At 45.0% G+C, this 16,850-nt stretch overlaps 6 protein-coding genes across 6 annotated transcripts in view; 3 read left to right on the forward strand and 3 right to left on the reverse strand.

Annotated features, from left to right (window-relative positions):
• Positions 1–16,850, forward strand: part of LOC126558283 (serine protease snake-like) — a 483,926-nt gene that overhangs the window by 158,082 nt on the left and 308,994 nt on the right. The gene's annotated exons all lie outside the window — the stretch shown is intronic.
• The window catches only part of LOC126558685 (alpha-tocopherol transfer protein-like), a 332,449-nt gene continuing 319,976 nt past the window's right edge, over positions 4,378–16,850 (forward strand). Inside the window, exons 1-3 of the mRNA XM_050214735.1 lie at positions 4,378–4,680; positions 4,741–5,101; positions 5,176–5,428. Coding sequence (XP_050070692.1) covers positions 4,406–4,680; positions 4,741–5,101; positions 5,176–5,418 — 879 coding nt within the window. The 5' untranslated portion in view covers positions 4,378–4,405 and the 3' untranslated portion in view covers positions 5,419–5,428. The remainder of the gene's footprint in view (positions 4,681–4,740; positions 5,102–5,175; positions 5,429–16,850) is intronic.
• LOC126558956 (uncharacterized) lies at positions 5,722–6,456 on the reverse strand. The gene has a single exon (XM_050215048.1). It carries the CDS (start codon positions 6,446–6,448, stop codon positions 5,747–5,749), a length of 702 nt encoding a protein of 233 aa, XP_050071005.1. The 5' UTR covers positions 6,449–6,456; the 3' UTR covers positions 5,722–5,746.
• LOC126558960 (vacuolar protein sorting-associated protein 37B) lies at positions 7,008–7,881 on the reverse strand. Its single transcript, XM_050215051.1, has 3 exons — positions 7,763–7,881; positions 7,518–7,689; positions 7,008–7,454 (listed from the first exon to the last, which is right to left on the reverse strand). The coding sequence occupies exons 1-3, from the start codon at positions 7,874–7,876 to the stop codon at positions 7,045–7,047; spliced, it is 696 nt and encodes a 231-aa protein (XP_050071008.1). The 5' UTR covers positions 7,877–7,881; the 3' UTR covers positions 7,008–7,044.
• On the reverse strand, positions 8,807–11,211 carry LOC126557202 (neutral ceramidase-like). Its single transcript, XM_050212887.1, is given in 4 exon segments — positions 8,807–9,961; positions 10,033–10,899; positions 10,985–11,169; positions 11,172–11,211. Coding segments are annotated over 4 exon segments (2,247 nt in total).
• Positions 15,890–16,712, forward strand: LOC126558928 (dnaJ homolog subfamily C member 30, mitochondrial). The gene has a single exon (XM_050215017.1). It carries the CDS (start codon positions 15,978–15,980, stop codon positions 16,695–16,697), a length of 720 nt encoding a protein of 239 aa, XP_050070974.1. The 5' UTR covers positions 15,890–15,977; the 3' UTR covers positions 16,698–16,712.

Raw genomic sequence — 16,850 nt, forward strand, 5'->3', positions numbered from 1 at the left:
TCTACTGACCTTCTCGAATACACTCCCCTCCTTACCAAGCGCGCACGATGCAGTTCGGGAGGTGAAATTCTGCTGCTGCTGCTGATGGCACAAAACACGAACATGAGTTGCAGTTGTCGGCCGGTTTGGGTGGCGGGTGTGCGCGTGCTGTTGCTTCCCTATCGATCGTTAGATTCAGTTCGGTTTCAACTCTCGCACGGTACGATAGTCGTCGTCTCGGGACCACCACTGATTCATCCGTTCTCCGTTCCTAGTGAAGGTGTGTGTAAAGCTTTCCTTAGTCCCCTAGTCTAGTGGGCTAAAATATTATGTCACAAACGAGTCATCACAAAAGGAGCGCTAGCGGTTAACCACAGACAAACACAATGCAACCAATCTTCCATCCCCAAAACACCAAGTCCTAGGGCTCATAGGCAACATACTGCTTGGTCGCATCATCACGAGAAAGAAGAGAGAGAGAGAGAGCGTGAAGATCAGGGTTTCGTTCTGACGCGATGGAGAACTCGCCTTCATTCTGCGGTGCGGGAAAAACCGCAATGTGAAGAGGTGCAATGGGTGTGTGTGTGTGTGTCTGCTAAAAATATCACGAAAAATCACCATAGACAGAAAGAAAAGGCGCAGTCAGGTGTCGTTTGGGGGGTTCGGTTTTGCACGAGACGAGTCAGCATTTGGCACCTCACGAAAATTGAATCGTGTGCGGAAAATCCAAACCCAAACACTCCCCATCAGCGGGAGTTGAAAAGACGGAAGGGAGTCGTGCGGCCGAGTGCGTGAGCAATTGTGGTGCAAATGTGTTGTTTACGTGGGTGCAATCAGTTTTCCCCGATACACCGGTGAAAATGGTATTCCGTTGTATTTTTTTTTTTTTTTTGTGTGTGTAAATCTTACGTTCTTTTGATTCAACGATTAGTTTACCCTAGCTGTCTGCGATTACCAACCAAAAAATGAAACAAAAATCGCGAAACAACGAGAAAATACGTCCGGCGGTACCGACACTCTGCACTGGTTTATGCTACGAGTCATAAATGAAGCAAAAACAAACACAGCGTGTGCAAGCGGTTAAAAATCGATTGATGGTGAAAGGATACGGTGTGTTTGGTTGTAGAACGGTTACGCTGTTTGGCTTTAAATGTGCTGTCAGTGCGCTTAGTAGCAGACCTTTGGCCAACAGTTTTCCATCTGCCTTTTTATTTGGTTGGAACACAAGCTGTGCTTCATGTGGTTGTACTATCCATACGCTACGCTTGAAGTGTGTTTGATACCTTTAAATGTGTCTCCGACGAATGCTATCAAGATGATCTTGAGTATTCACTTCCCATGACCTCGTGGCGTGGCGTGATTCGTGGAAGATTAAAGCAAACAATATGACTAGTCTTTTTTTTTATCAAAGCCAGATTTATCACGCTAATTTCACGTTCAACTACACTACCTGTTTTGAACCGTTGAGGTAATAAAGGATTTGGTATGTCCACACTGTGTAAGTGGGTCAACGGAAAGTGATAGTTTTAACCCCCTCCCGAGATGTATGCTTTGCTATCTCTCATTAGCTTCTATACTTTACCCCAATGTAATGTATGCTGTTAGTGTTTCAACCGAAATTTAAGTGAAAATTGTTAAATCAACATCACACTTGTCGTGACGGCATGACTGTCCGGCAGCATCTCGCTCCGGACAGCTAATGCCCCAAACGGTGCGAGCGTGGAGCGGTCGTGTTTGCAACCCTCGCGTTCGGGTTTGACGACCGGTTTTAGAGACCTCTAGCATAATAGCACGCGAGCACACCAACAGTTGCATAACTTTCTGCGAGCCTCAGCGTGCGCGGTAAACTTATCTCCCCTCGGCTTAGATAGTTGGTTGTTGCAAAATGTGTTACCAGCCAGTCAGTCAACTTTAAGCCGTAAAAATTGAGCCTTACTTTAAGATTTGCGTAAGCAAGTCGCAAGGGCTAATCGAACCCTACGGAACCGGTTAGTCGGTTCCGATAGTGTGTGTGGATTAGAATTGCAAACACTTTTATCAAAGTTCTTTTGATTCAGTGAGCAAACATTCAATTCGAGACGTTACTGTTTCGCATAACGCTTCAAGCACACTTCCAAGCAGATTGCTTCTCAGCACGTTTGCTTGCGGTTACAGCTGGCTGTATGGACTGATGATGGGTTACGGTTTTCAAACAAACACGTGCGTCAACATGAGTTGGTTGTTTTAATCATGTTTTTCTTTCTTTCTCGAAACGGTGCAGCTTTTGTTTGTGTTTCTTTTTCGATTTTTGTGTGATTTTGTTTTTCTTTTTGTTTTCACGACACTTTTGGCAGGAATTTGAATAAAACGCCAATGAATATGCTTTATTCATTTGCCTACATAAGTGGACCGTATCGACCGAATGGCGGTCAAGGCTTCTTATCCTAAACCAATATGGGAGTTTGCTAATAGTTTTCGGCTTCACTTTCTAGTTGAAGTTGATTTAAGAATTGCAATTAATCAACAATCACATAACTTTATTGATTATTTGCTCTGTAACAAAAAAAACTTTTTTATTTTTTTTTTCTACAAAATGGCCCTTAATTTTAAAGATCATCCAATCTACTGTCCATTGTTTTTTTATTCGTGTCTTTTTGATTAGATAGAGGTACACGGTTTACAGAAAAATATGAGTTAATTTAGAGCAGCTTTACAAACCTTAATTTGAGACTTTAAAAAAGGAAGCATTTTATCATCCAAGCTTACCAATTCTAGTGGGGAAAAAAATAAAAAAGAGATGGCAAAAATTATGAATTATTGTTTGAATTTTATTGTTTGAAATTGATAAATGGTGCTATTTTTTGGTCTCATGTTTTTTGAGCATATTTACCATTTTGCCATATGCCTTTATTGGAGGGACTTATCCAAATATTCTGTACTCAAGACAGATCTCAAGCTAGATCACATCACAAGAGAAGAAAGAGCTGGGAAAAAAGATATCTCTGGCTAAGGTGCCGTATGATCGCTCAGGACCGGTTGGCTATATTAGTGAAAAATATTGGTTTTCTTCGAGGATTCATACAAGGCTTCATCCACTAAGTTTCTCGATGTTGTTTTATCTCCATCGCCACCCAAAGTTAGTCTTTTTTTATGCAAACATTTTAAAATCAAGGAAACATTCTCGTTGTCTTCCTTTACGTCTTTAGCTGTAACGATTCGAAATACAAATGTAACTGTTGAATTCGTGAAGTTAACTAAACTCCCGTACCATCACTACGTCTAGCCGAAGGTCAATCTGAAAACCATCGAAGGGTTTCCAATTATATTCATGCCACAGACGAACCCACCGTCATCGGTACCGCGTAAATCAACAAACTACCCCTGCCGAGGAAGTGAAAAATGCTCTCAACTCAAGCTTTTGCGAAAGAGGTGTGATTTGTTTGATTACAATTCGCCAGCAGACGTTCGCCCCTGCACACATGTGACGCGACAATCACGCGTCTTTGTATACTGTTGTTACCGGCGTCAATCATCCCACGTGGAGGGGACAATGTTAAGGCGACCCTTTTCTGTATAAGCCCCTCACCCTAGCCCTTGCCATGGCGTTGTGTGACTTAGTGACCTGAACTTGATCGTATGGTTGTTTAGTTACTAAAAAGGACGGTTCGAAACCACGGTGCAAATGGATGATTCGCGGTGTCCCGCGTACATTTGAATTTGTAATTATTTTCACACTGATAGTACGGTTCGCCGCTGTTGGTCGTCACGGCTCACAGGTACGCGGGCTAGAACGATGCAAAGGAAGTGATTAGACCGGAGTAGCCGGACAATTACTTGTTGTGTCGGTGCGGGTTGAAATTTGCCGTGACGTACCGATCGGCGTGCTGCATCCGTTTGAACTTTGAAGAAACAAACATGGCGAACATGGGCGCACCGAACATTGACGACTATGCTAATCGCTCTTGACACGGATATAGTTTATGGTCGTTGGTTTATTATACGACTTTACCAGCAACAAGCTGCCGTTCTGCAGTGTAAACTGGCCTCTGTCTGAATGTCAGCGTTGCCAGATGTACGTGTACGATCCTTCAATAAATCGTCGTTATATTTAATCGCCTTCGTTGCCGATACTTCTGTTCGGCTGACCAGTTTTATGAATGGGCTTTAATGTGTCCATGAGCAGAAGGAGTGTAAAGAAAATGTTTTCCAAGTCGTCTACTACCCCTTGTGTCCTTCGTAGCCAATTATGAGCAATTAGAAAGCCTAGCACTACTAAAACTGATCAATGATTATCCCTCCTCAAACGTGTTAGCCGTTGTCCTGTGTGGCCTGTAATCATTAAGCTGTAAATAGATTTATTAATTTCAATTTCGACATTGTACGCTCTCCACAGATAAAGTAGACCACCCACCCACAGCAACAATTTAACAGCATTGAACCTACCACAATGGAGCACGATTTGGGCTTCGATTTGGCGGAGGCACTAGAGCGAGAAGGTCTTTCCCGGGAGGATTTCAAAGCATTGCGGCATCCACCGATCGAGGGCGTACCAAGTACGATCACCGACAAACAGTTGGCATGCTTCTTGGACGCGTGTGACAAGAATATCGATGAAACGCGCAAAGTACTTAAAATTTACTACGAAGCCCGTAAGAATGGTCCGGAACTGTTCAACAATCGGGATCCTCATAGCGCCTCCATTCAGCAATGTCTTCAGAATCAGTAAGTAAAGATGCAATCCACAGCACGGATAGGTCTTGCATTAATGCTTGTCTCTTGCAGAGATTACTTCCCACTTCCAACAACGCCAAACGGATATTCGGTGGTGTTTCATCGTTTGAAAAATTCTCGTTCGTCCAACTATCACTTCGATGAAGCCATCAAGACGTACTTCATGACGATCGACTCCTGTCTCTATACGCAAGGACCACGGCCTGGGATTATTTTTCTGTTTGACATGAAAAACGTTGGCCTGATGCATCTTACCCGAATTAACATGAGCTCGGTGAGGAAATTTTTCAGCTACCTGCAGGAAGGTTTGCCCGCGAAATTGAAAGCGATACACGTGATGAATGTGGTTTCGTTTTTCGATAAAATTCTCTACATTATCAAACCTTTCATTAATGCGGAGATCCTGAACATGGTAAGGGTGAAATGAAATACTGATAGCGTGAAATTTGAAATAATAAAATAACGAATTTTGCTTTCCGTTTTTAGTTGTACCTGCACACATCGAACGCCAATATGGAATCGTTCTACGAAGAATGGATACCGAAAAGTGGGCTACCGTCCGATCTGGGTGGTGATTTAAAATCGATCGATGAACTGCATCAGGACCACCTGAAGGAGTTTGAAAAGCTGAGACCCTACTTCCTTGCCGAGGAGCGCCAACGTAACCCGGATGCGCCCATCATTGAAGAATCGACCGAGCAAATGTTGAAGTCTCTATCGATAGACTAACATGATTTTCGTATCGGTTGGACGTGCTTGCATAATTTTCGAGCTCTTGCTGTTGTACACTTCGATGTGATAGATTTATAGTCTGCGCAATTGGATCAGCATTCCAGTGCCGGTTCCAGCCAAACTGCTACAAGAAGAATCCTGGGGATATGGATGTTCCACAAACTACTTGGTGTGCTTTTATAAACTATACATGTATATATTTTTAAGGAACACTATTATACACATTCACACACTGCTCTGTGTCGTTTGGGGTGATAAATAAAGTATATATTTCTTACAAAAAATAAGACACGCGATCGCTTCCGATGATGTAAATTAAGAGCATTTATTTCGTTCCAGAACTTTTTGATAAATCCTCATCGCTGAGGTCTTCATAATCTTCATCATCACTGCTGTAATCATCGTCACCGTCTTCTCCCTCCTCGCCTTCCTTACCGGCAGCCAGCTTGAGCTGAGCGAACTTTTCCAGCAATTCTTCCCTCGTGCGAGGCATAACGAATTTTTCCCTTTTCTTCCTTCCCTCGCTTTGATCGTCATCCGAACCATCCTGATCGGCGACCGCCTGTCGCTTTTTCCTCTGCCCGCGGTTCATGTAGCGCAGGAACGTTCGCCGCTTGCGCTCCGGTAGCGATTTTAATAGCTGATCCATTTCGGCCTTCAGCTTAACCTGCTCCTGTTCCGTCGGTTCCGGTGGAATGATACTTCCGGCTTCGTCGGCCGACTTCAAACATTTCGCACAGCACCGATTGGCTAGGGCACAATCACGGCAAATCACATGGTAGGCACGCTTCACCTTTCGTTCGCCACATTTGCTGCATGATTTGGGTTGCGTTAGTGGTTTGTACTTGCGGTACTTTATCTTCCAGTCGATGACGCTCTTGCAATGTTCGCACACTTCACACACGTTTAGGTTGGTGATGAGTTTTATTAGCGGCGTTTGCTTGTCGTGCAGATCGTTCTTAAATGCGAATGTGTTTTGGTGCTTCTGTGGCCGCGAACGACGTGTATCGCCCCGTCTTGAACTCATGTTTTCCGTATTTTTGCTACAGGACACGGTTTGTATCCTATTTTTCGTAGCGGCAACGTGTGTTTGTTTACATGTTGTTGAATTAGCTCGTTGACAGCTTGGTTTGACAGTTCGGAAAGTTGTAGCTTAAAGGTGGGGTGTGCCGAAAAAAGTTTTAGCTGCAAGTAGGGGACTCGAATTTATTTTTCATGTTTCCAAGATGCTTTGATAAATCTGTATTTCTATAAAAAGAATTGCATAGAACGCCATTTTTTTTAATGTTTACACTGTTTTGAAATAAATTTTCAAAGATATATTTAATTTCTGCACACGCTACAGGCTACTGTTCGGCAGGCACAAACTTTTCTCGCAAACCGATTACATTTGCACCATCAATTATCGTTTTAACTTAACAAATTAAACTCTTCATTTATAGTGTCACTGTGGCAAACCTATCCATACAAGCTTATATGGCCCTAATCTTCGTTGAGCGTTTAGAACAATCAATAAAGCGTTTGTTCGATGGCTCGTCCTTTCTCTCCTTCCGCAGTAATCGCACTCTTCCGGTCGAGCCAGGGAGGCAGTTATCAGTAGTCAAGGCATACGAAAGCTTTCGATTAGAATTGTGGCGGTCGAAACATGACCATCGGCATTGGCATCGATGGAGGTCCCATCGGATAGGGCACCGCAGCCCTTGGAGCCGCCATCCCGGGCGTTACATAGAATCCGCCAGGAAGTGAGGGTTCTGAAGATGGGTAGGGCATGGAGGCCGGACCATAGCCTACGTCAAATCTTTGAGAAGTGGGGTGCCTGTTGCTACGAAGCAACTCGGTCATCTTCTCGGCCTTCAGCTTTCTACTGTGCATCAATTTGCGACTGTGCATGAATTGCTCTACGTAAGCGTCCACTGTTAGTTCGCTATCGAGCAGCTGTTTCACAATCTTTTCTGACTCTTCTTCACTTTCTGCTGCGGCTGTCTGGAGCAGGGCAAGCACAGTCTCGGCATTGTTCTTTTCCGATTTCGAAGCTGCAATAAGAGTACCATTTTAGCACGGAATACTGCATTGCGGTGACATTGGAAAACACTTACCCAATTGTGTCGATTTTTCCTTCACAGATTCACCCAGCGTGCGGCACTCATCGGCCAGTTCCTGCACCCGCGATCGTAGCTCGACCATCTTTGGTTCAAAGTTCAAATTTTTCTCTGCGAGGCTACGATTTTCCGCGATTATCAAATCCTTCGACGATTCTAGTGATTTAACCTGTGGTGGCGAAAGGATGGTCGACGTTTGTATTAATTGGTGAGGAAGATGAGTCACACCCACTATTTCGTACCGCTTCATCAACTCGTTCGTCCAGTTTCTCGTCGTTCCCCAGCAGATCTCTCAGCTCGTCCGAGCTGAGCGTCTGGAGGGATTGTACGGCCTGTAGTAGATACGGCTGATACATTCTGTCCTAGAGCGCAGTGTGCAGCGATGCCAGCGGACCCTCACCAGTATCAAATCCGATGCAAAAAGAATACGACGCGTACAGCAAACCCAATAGAACAGACTTTGACCGTGAATGTGCTTTGTTTTCCCTTTTTCGCACTTTTGTTTTGAGCAAGCTGACAAAAGCACCATAATAGTGGGTTGCTCTAGGTCATCTTGAAAGACGTTCAAAAATTTCATTTTCTTCATTTATAATATAGAAACTTAAATAAAAGATTGAGTTTGTTTCATAGCTTTTGAACAATTTTTGTATTGTTGCAAAAAACAAAATTTAAAAACAATACTAATTTATCATTTGAAATCTAGCGTTTCGAGCAGTGCATTTCCAGCAGTGCGTATTTCGAGTAGTCGCATGCAAAGAGGTGTTAAGTTGTAGCGCGCAATTTTTGAATTTTTCGACCATTTTTTTTCAAATTTAACAAACACGTGATAAAAGCTAAACGAATCCTTTACAATGTTTTTAAACTTTATTTATTATTGTATACACAGCACGTTTAATAACATTATTAGGCTAATTAAAGTATATTCATTCACACCCTAGTATCTGAACGTGTAAATTAGCAGGTTACTGTTGACGCAGTTTTGTTTTCTTTTTTAAAGAATGGCGTTGTACGAAATCTAGCCTTGTTTTTTGGTATGAATATCATAGTTTGTTGAAACCATAATTTTACTGCGTTGGCGATTATTCATTCATCGCATTGTCGTTCGTTTACTCTACCCCAAAACCCATGATGCTAAAAATGTCTATATACTTTTAATTAATACTATCTCGTTTGAGCTTACTGCACCATCTAACCAGGTGCAATCAGTTCCGGAAGCATTTCCTCTATTATCTACATTTTGGCACTTTCGAAATCTTGTTGAATCGCCTCTGTCTATCGGTGTCCCTTCATTCTACGATAAAATTCCTCGTAGTACCATTGTATGGGTAAATGCCACCTAGAATGTATCGCCAGTAACCAAAGTGCTGTATCCGGTACGTTCCCGGCTCGACCAGATCCGAAATTTCCCACTCCAGCTCGATATCACTGTAAGCGAATAGTGTCGATCGACGGTGCCACTTGAATTTCGTTTCCCAGTTTGCATCAGTCGCAATTACTTCCCACTCATCGTCCCGCTTCTTCTGCTGCTGGTCCACACTGTTCGATTCCTCGTATTCCGGCTTCAACCGTTCCACCGTAAAGTACGATCGTTCATGCATTAGATTGTTTCGCGGATTGCCGGATATAAACATCGCGCGCACAATGTCACCCCGGTGGTAGGGCGTTTCTTTGGGTTGTAGCTTACAATCACCAAAGTACCAACCGAATGGATGACCATCGAAAACGACACCTGTCGACAGGGTGATCTGCTTATCGTCCTCAAACGGTGGCATCGGTCCGGGAGCGAGTGTTTCACCTAGTGCGATCGAGCGCATCAGTTTGCGGAACTGTTCCAGGTAGATGGTAAGCGTGTGCGGACCGTACAGTGTAGACGCTCCTTCATAGCGCTGGATAGCGTACTCTTCCGGCGTTGCCACGTAGCTGGTGTACATATTGGAAAGACCCGCCACAACAACCGTTATCTCTTTGTTGGCGGTGTCTAGCGATGTCTGCGCAATAGCCGCTCGTAGCCTCCGACCGGACATGGTCGTAAACTCGGCCGGAACAGCCGCAATAGCAAAGTCACCCACGAGTAAGAGCTGTGTTGGTACAATTTTTGGTTGCACTTCGTAGGAAAACTTTGCCCGGCCACTGGCAATCAGGATCGGTTTCGGGGCTTGACATTTAATGTCCTCCGGTGTTGGTTCTGCCAGGATGTCACGAGCCGTATTCCAGAAGGATGAATCGGTTAGGGTGGCTTGCCGGAAATCGAACGCTCCCGGACCGTCTGTTGTACCTGCGCCGAAGCTGTATCCCATGGCTGGGTAGCATCCGCGGACAGTTTCTGTTTTGCCGGTGGTTGGATTTACGTACGGCACCTTCATCTCGGACATGTCGATAAACTGATGGGCGAATTTTATTGGTCCCTTCACCTCTCGACCTCCGTTCGCTCGAAGAAGTTTCTACGCAGAAGAAGTACAAAAAGACACATTAGGAAAAAGAATTCGTTTTGTTTCCAACAAGCAATACTTACTATCGCAGCATCATACAGTCTCGTACCGATGATTTTCGTGCTCTCGAACATATCCTTCCCAGGACCAGATGCGATACAAGCACCAGCTCCGGTCGGACACGAGGAAGTTAGCATATCACATGGCAATCCCGTCTTTTCGCACTTTGGTCCCATAATATTCGGTGACGCATCTCCCAGATTAGTGGACGCAAACGCACCAACAAAATCGCCCTGACCCGGAATCAGAGCTCCATTCCGATCCAGCTCGAGCAGCACCGACGCATACCCAACGTTATCACTCGACACGTACCGGTTCGTTTTGTTCATCGACGTAGGATGAACGGCAAACCAATTGATGGACCCAAACAGATGTCCCGCACTATCTACTAACCGCAGCTGGACCAACTTCTTGTCCGTATAATCTCGATACTGATCACGCTCCCACTGTGGATTATTCTCGTACGCACTCGGACTACGATTAATGTTCGCCTCGTTAATGGTCGTCTCCGACAGGAACACGCGTCCCTCGCGCATACTCTCATGTGCCCGCACAATCGCCAGCGTAATGCCTTCCACCAGTGCGTCAAAGTTTTGCGGCACAAAGCCAAGCGACGCGATATCGTACAGGTACGACATCAGAAAGCCGGAAGGCACGCTGTGGCTGTGTGAACCGCTCAAGACCACGTTTTCGAATCGATACGTATCGCCGTACCGTGCCCTTAACAGGTTCAACACGTCACGCTTGACCGCGTGTCCCATCATGCCGGCATCCGCACTAACAAACACAACCCTTGCCGCCGGTTGCTCGTCATCCTCGAAGATGAATGCGCGCGCGTACTGCCGCAGATGAATGCCCTGGCCGCGCTGAGAAAACTCACCATAGCCCATCTGCAAAGGGAGAAGCGGACGGAAATGATCAAACATTCAACGTGGATGAGCACGTTTCACTCCACCAACGCTGGCTCTCACTTACAAATCCAATCTCCACCGGAGGTCCAGTACAATCCGCACGCCCTACGCCCAACCGGTAGGAGGTGACGACTTGTAGCCACACCAGCGCAACAACCGTTAGCACGGAGAACAAAGAACTGCACGATCGTATCATCAGCATCTTCGAGCTGGTCGGTTTGCCGATGCGGAAGATGTTTCGCTTACTGGCAAACCTTTTAAAGCGCTTGACACGCGGTACGTGCTCAGCATAGATGCTACGATGCTGCTGCCTGCGACGGCACGACACCACGTTTTGTCCACTGATTCAGTCAGCACACCTTTGTTTTTTTTCTTTTAACTCACTAAATGGGGTTCAAAACTCTTGATAAGTCGGGTGTCTCGATATGTGCTCACACTATCGCCCCCTTTTTTTTTTGTTGGACTAATCGATTCAATATCTAGAGTTTCGTAGCGCACAGCCGTGTTACGCTCCTTGCTTGCTTCGATCGGTGCCAAGTGTAGTAGGAACTGCAGAATAGCGAAAAGGGTGATAAACCTATATACCTCCAGAGGCAGTCAGAGTTCGGCAGCGCAAAATATAGATATACGAGCGCGAGCAGCGATTAGATTAGATATCAAAAATTCGACGACGGTAGTTACCTGTTTGTGTGTCCCACAAACAGGGTCTCCCCCCAAAACCCGCTCTTATCAAACCTGTCAGCACTGGGATGATTGAGCAGAATTAGGTTAATCGCACAGATCAACCGAGTTGCAGCGCTCAAAACTCCCAAACTGCACAATTAAAAAAATGCGCCACTTCCGGATGTACGAGGGTCAATAATTTCGATTGGTTTGCCTTTGTATTTTCAATCGTCAATCGGTGAATTACGGTACCGACGACGCTGTGTACGGTTCTCGGAAGGTCAACTGATAATTTTGAAGTACAAACACAAAGAAGCACACTTTTTAAATTTTATTAATTCCCATGCCCTTCACGCTTCGTATCGATCCGGAGAGATTAAGCTTTTTTTTGTGTGTGGCTTGCTGCACTTGTCAATTTATGTTATTGCAACAACCCTTCACCACTCACACACACACACACATACACATTCATACAGGTTGCTATGCAGAAGGTTGCTATGATCGCAAAGTGTAATTTGCTAAGTACCGTTCGTTTGCTGCACGCTGTCTGACACTTTTTCTTGGAGCAAAACGATGTCGACGACAAGGCTTCTCTTCGCGGGCTAGTGAAGGCTTTCCTTGGCCACACTATCACTTGATGCAATTTTATGTTGCTGCACTATTATGATTCACCACCCTTTTTTTCGCAGAGAGGAATTCCGCGCTGAACAAACATACTAAAGTCAGAAGAGCAGAAAGCACCCTTCTTCTAACCTTTAGAAGTGTTTACGACGCACTCTCTAGCTGTAGTTGACGAGGGAGACACACATGCAGGGGATGTAAACAGATTCGCAACGGAAACGCACTGCAAAACACAACGCAAAAACAAAGGAAGAAAACAAACGGAAGAAGACGTGTACGTACGCAATAACCCTCTGGATGTTATATAGTGCACACGTGCTTGTTATTGTTTTTCTGTCTCAAAACTGGTGCGCTGAGTGCGCTGTTCAAAACATGAAAAGATCGCGCTAAGACAACCGCGCGCCACTCAGAACGCGCGTTCTCTTCGACCGACCTGCTGAGCAAAACTGACTTGCCCTGACCGCGCAAACGGCGTACTTACCCGCGTGCGGTTTTGGTGCCTCTCTACACACAGACACCGCATGGACTTTCGCTTCGACCAACTTCCGCGCGCGCACTCGTTCGCCTTCCCGCACTTACCCACGCACACACACACACACAGATGCTCGCTTACTCTCAGTTCTTGTTGGTGGGGTGTGTCGTATTACTAGCGGGATACTAGCAACCCCCTGGGTAAGGATACCCACATGTGCGTATAGCGTATTCTGTGGCGGACATTGATTGCGACGCAAAGGAAACCTTTTCGCTTTATCGCGAATTCGTAGGAACTGGGCCGCGAAACACAAAGCGCGAGAACGAGATATATTTGTGTGTGTGTTTGTGCGGTTCTCCCTTTACGTGATAAAACTACATCAGAAGCAGCAAGACAAAAAAAAAGGTAAGTATTCATCTGAGAACTCGATCGCATATTCGATGACGAATGGAGAAAAACACACAAAGAGAGAGAGAGAGCAAACAAAAGGGAAGTCGACCGCGAATCGAGAATCGCACCGACGATCATCCGCGCGGCCTTGAGCACCGAGATACGCACGTACTTTGCTCACCTCTCCCTGAGTCACCGTTCCTTGCGGAAGCTTTTTTGGTTGCCTCGTGTACAAACCGTGTCGGAACGGAGCAAAACGCGCATCAAGCCCATCTGTGTGTGGCTTTGAATGAACTTAACAGGTGGTTTACCTTTTGCGATGCAACGGAGGTTGGTTTTTTTCCCTCCCGATGACCGCTCCAAAGAATCGCCAAACTGCGCAACTTTAACTTTGGGTAATAACTTCTCGGCGGACGCGTGAACGAGGCCGGTCGGTTGAAAATAATTGAGACATTGGTTTGGAAATTGCTGCCACCATGTTCTCGAAACTGACGACTGCGTGTTCGCAATCGGTACCACGCAAAGTGCCGGTTGTACCGGTGTACCAAGCGGCCAAATTCTTCACATTCACACGTTTCCACCTCTCCAGGGTGCTCCAAGCACTGGTACCGCAGTATAATGACACTTCATTTTAAATGATTGAAAACCACCTTCGAAGACGTCTCCCGTTTGCCCCGCACACGCAGCATGAATATTTGATCACACCCGCGGGTGGGGTGTTGTTTTCTTTTTTTTCCGCTATCTTGCCACATCTAGCATTTTCATCCTAGACTGTAGCGCCATCGTCGAGAGGGTCAATTTAAACATACTCGTCGCTGTCCTCGAACTGTGGTGTCCATCGAAACAGGGTTGAAAAGAAGTTCTGGTTGAGTGTATGGAGGGTGGTGGGGAGGGTTGATATTGATTTTTTTTTCTACCGTTACCGATACGCGCACCTTCGCGTGGTAGTGGTCGTACTTGTGGCCGGCAAAAACTGCCCTACCTTGCGCTGCCCGTGTCTGCGGGCAAGGGCTGTTCCTGCAAGGCTTGACCTACGATCATCGCTGCACGCACTGTCACCCACGGCGAATGATCGCGAAAGGCTAGACGATCGTATCACAGTTTTTGTTTGCTTCCTTGTTTGTGCATCCTTCCGTGAAGAGATGCGCGCAACGGTGTTGGGAGGTCACACTTTTTCGGAGCGAACTTAGTAGAGCCGGTTCAAAGATTTGACTAACCGGTTAGTTGGTTCCGTTTCGTGTGGCAAACCCGTTAGAGTCTAGAAATAGTGGATGATAAAAAATGTCTTCCTTGTTGCTATCTAAACTCCATTTGCATTTTACTTTACGAGGTTCGAGAATTATGCCTTTCCGGACTTTCGAAGCGTCTTCCGGACGCTAGATCGCTAGTTGAACTTTAAATCGATACACCGCTTGTTAGGTGTACCGTTCGGTAGGTGAGACGACATCGTTTGTCGAGGACTGTGCAACCAAACCCAGGCCGTGTTTACTTTCATCTTTCGTGTATGCTTATGATTCGGCTCGAACGGTTTGAAGATCGCGTACTTGATCGACGCATTGAGCGGCCACCAAGTTGTCCAAAGCTGAGTGGAACATTGCCCAAGCGATGCAATCGAAACAGTAATTTGATTGCGCCGAAGGTCAAATACATCTTCTTTGGGAGTGTTTTGTGGTGGGTAGGTAAGTGGCGAGACCTACCAAAGAGAAAGGATACAGTTGAACTTGTATGTCTGTGTGATGATGTTTGTAGGTTTCGTAAAAGCAACTTGATAAGGCCAGGTTTATGGTGGCATCATTAACTATGTGTGGTGTTAATTAATATTATTTTACTGTGCAGTGTTATTAAATATTTGACCGGCTAGACTGTGACTTACTCAGCTAGGCGTGCTAAGTAAACATAGCTAATCATTTTGCCATTGACCAATTTATAATTCTGGTAGCTTGAACTTGAGAGACTTATGTTTTCAATGAAAAGAAATTTCTTGTTCCTAGCACAATTTATTGTTTTGACAAAGAGAGTTGTTACATGTAACATGAAAAAACAAAAAAAAAGTTCATTGATAAGATTTAATTGATAATTGTTTTTGGCTCTAGGTTTTTGTTTTATCCGGACCAAATGTTTATCGTTAAAGTATTGTACTGTGAATCGTAGTTTGTTATCAGGGCAACAGGGGCGGGTTTTTTTTTCAATAGGTTCTAATGTCGATAAAAGTTGATGCCGTGTTAGTGGTTATGATAAGGCAAGGTCACCCTGCAACATATTGTGTAATTGAGGTGTTTCTATCTACTTATATATTATCCGTGTTAAATTTTTCTTACATTTTATTCAGTCTATTTCTGGCATCGTGTTGGATATACGCTCTATGGGTATGTTTGTATGTATGTATATATGATTCATTACAAAGGGTTTATAGAAATTCACAAAAAATGTCAACAGCTAGGAAGTCAGTACTGCATACCCATGAACGGCATGGATGAAATTCGATACATCTACAACATCCTTGGTTATTTTGAATCATCACTAAATCTTCCTGATTCAACGGCTCCAGATTTTGCCAGAAGCAGACACTGCTCTCCAAGCCCTTGTGTTCTGTCTTTCGATGTCTTACCTGCAATTTTCTGCTAGAAAGGGAATTAATTAATTTTGAAGCTACTGTAAGCAATCCGTATTTTGCACTTGACCTACTTTCAATTTTTAAACATTTCGCTGTTATTTGAATGCAACGGAACGTTGCACGTGCTCGAACATCATCGCACGTTTCGATGTTTAAGTGATGTTTAACGCAAACGTCAACCCTTTACGCGGTAAAACGTCAAATTACATAAACATGACATAACTTTGGGAAATCTTTTGTTTTGGTGTGTTTTGAAAGTTGTGCAAAAGGTTACGGGTCGGCCTGTAGTGTAGATAAATGAATAGAAAATGGTTAGCGACAGCAGATGCATTTCCTAAAATGTTCCCTCCACGGCAACTGCTGAACGGTTGGCTTGGGCGGACAATTCTGCTACGATACCTCGAACCACACAGACGATGGATCAGCTGTTCCGCAGCGTTGCTCCGAAGCCACTACGATTCGCTTGGCGTAACAGCGAACGCGACACAGAACGATATTAAGCAGGCGTACTACAAGCTGTCCAAACTGTACCATCCGGATAAGAACAAGGGCAGTGAGGTGGCTGCGGAGAAGTTCCGAGATATTACGGCAGCGTACGAGGTGCTGGGAAACTACCGATTACGGAAGCTGTACGATAAGGGCATTCTTCATACGGCCGGCCGACAGTTTGCAAGCGAAGCACCGACTGCAACAGAAGAGCACACCGAAGACGACGCTCAGACTCGATTCTACAAGAAGCGCATGACCCGTACGCAAACTCCAACGGCCACGGGACGTACGCCGATCTACGATTTTGACGAATGGGCCCGCAATCATTACGGGGCCAGGTTCGATCAAAAGATGAAGGCGGAGGAACGGTTCAGAAAGAAGGCTGAACGGGAAGAAATTTTTAAAACTCGGTTGCAACATGAGTACATCATATTTCCGCTGCTATTTTTTTGCATACTGTACTGTGTGATAGTGTTCCACGAGGGTACATACGATACGCCGAAGTCAGTCACGAAAAATGAGCCTTAAAAAGGCGAAAGGGTAAATGCGCTGAATTGGGTAGAAGTTATCGTATTATTTATCTGTACATATTTTAGAACAATAACAATAACAGCGAAGGCTTTTGTACTACGTGAATCGCTAAAGTCAACGCATGAGATGGTAGAGTTTCATTTTTCTTCT

Source organism: Anopheles maculipalpis, chromosome 2RL, assembly GCF_943734695.1.
Source record: "Anopheles maculipalpis chromosome 2RL, idAnoMacuDA_375_x, whole genome shotgun sequence".
NCBI lineage: Eukaryota > Metazoa > Arthropoda > Insecta > Diptera > Culicidae > Anopheles > Anopheles maculipalpis.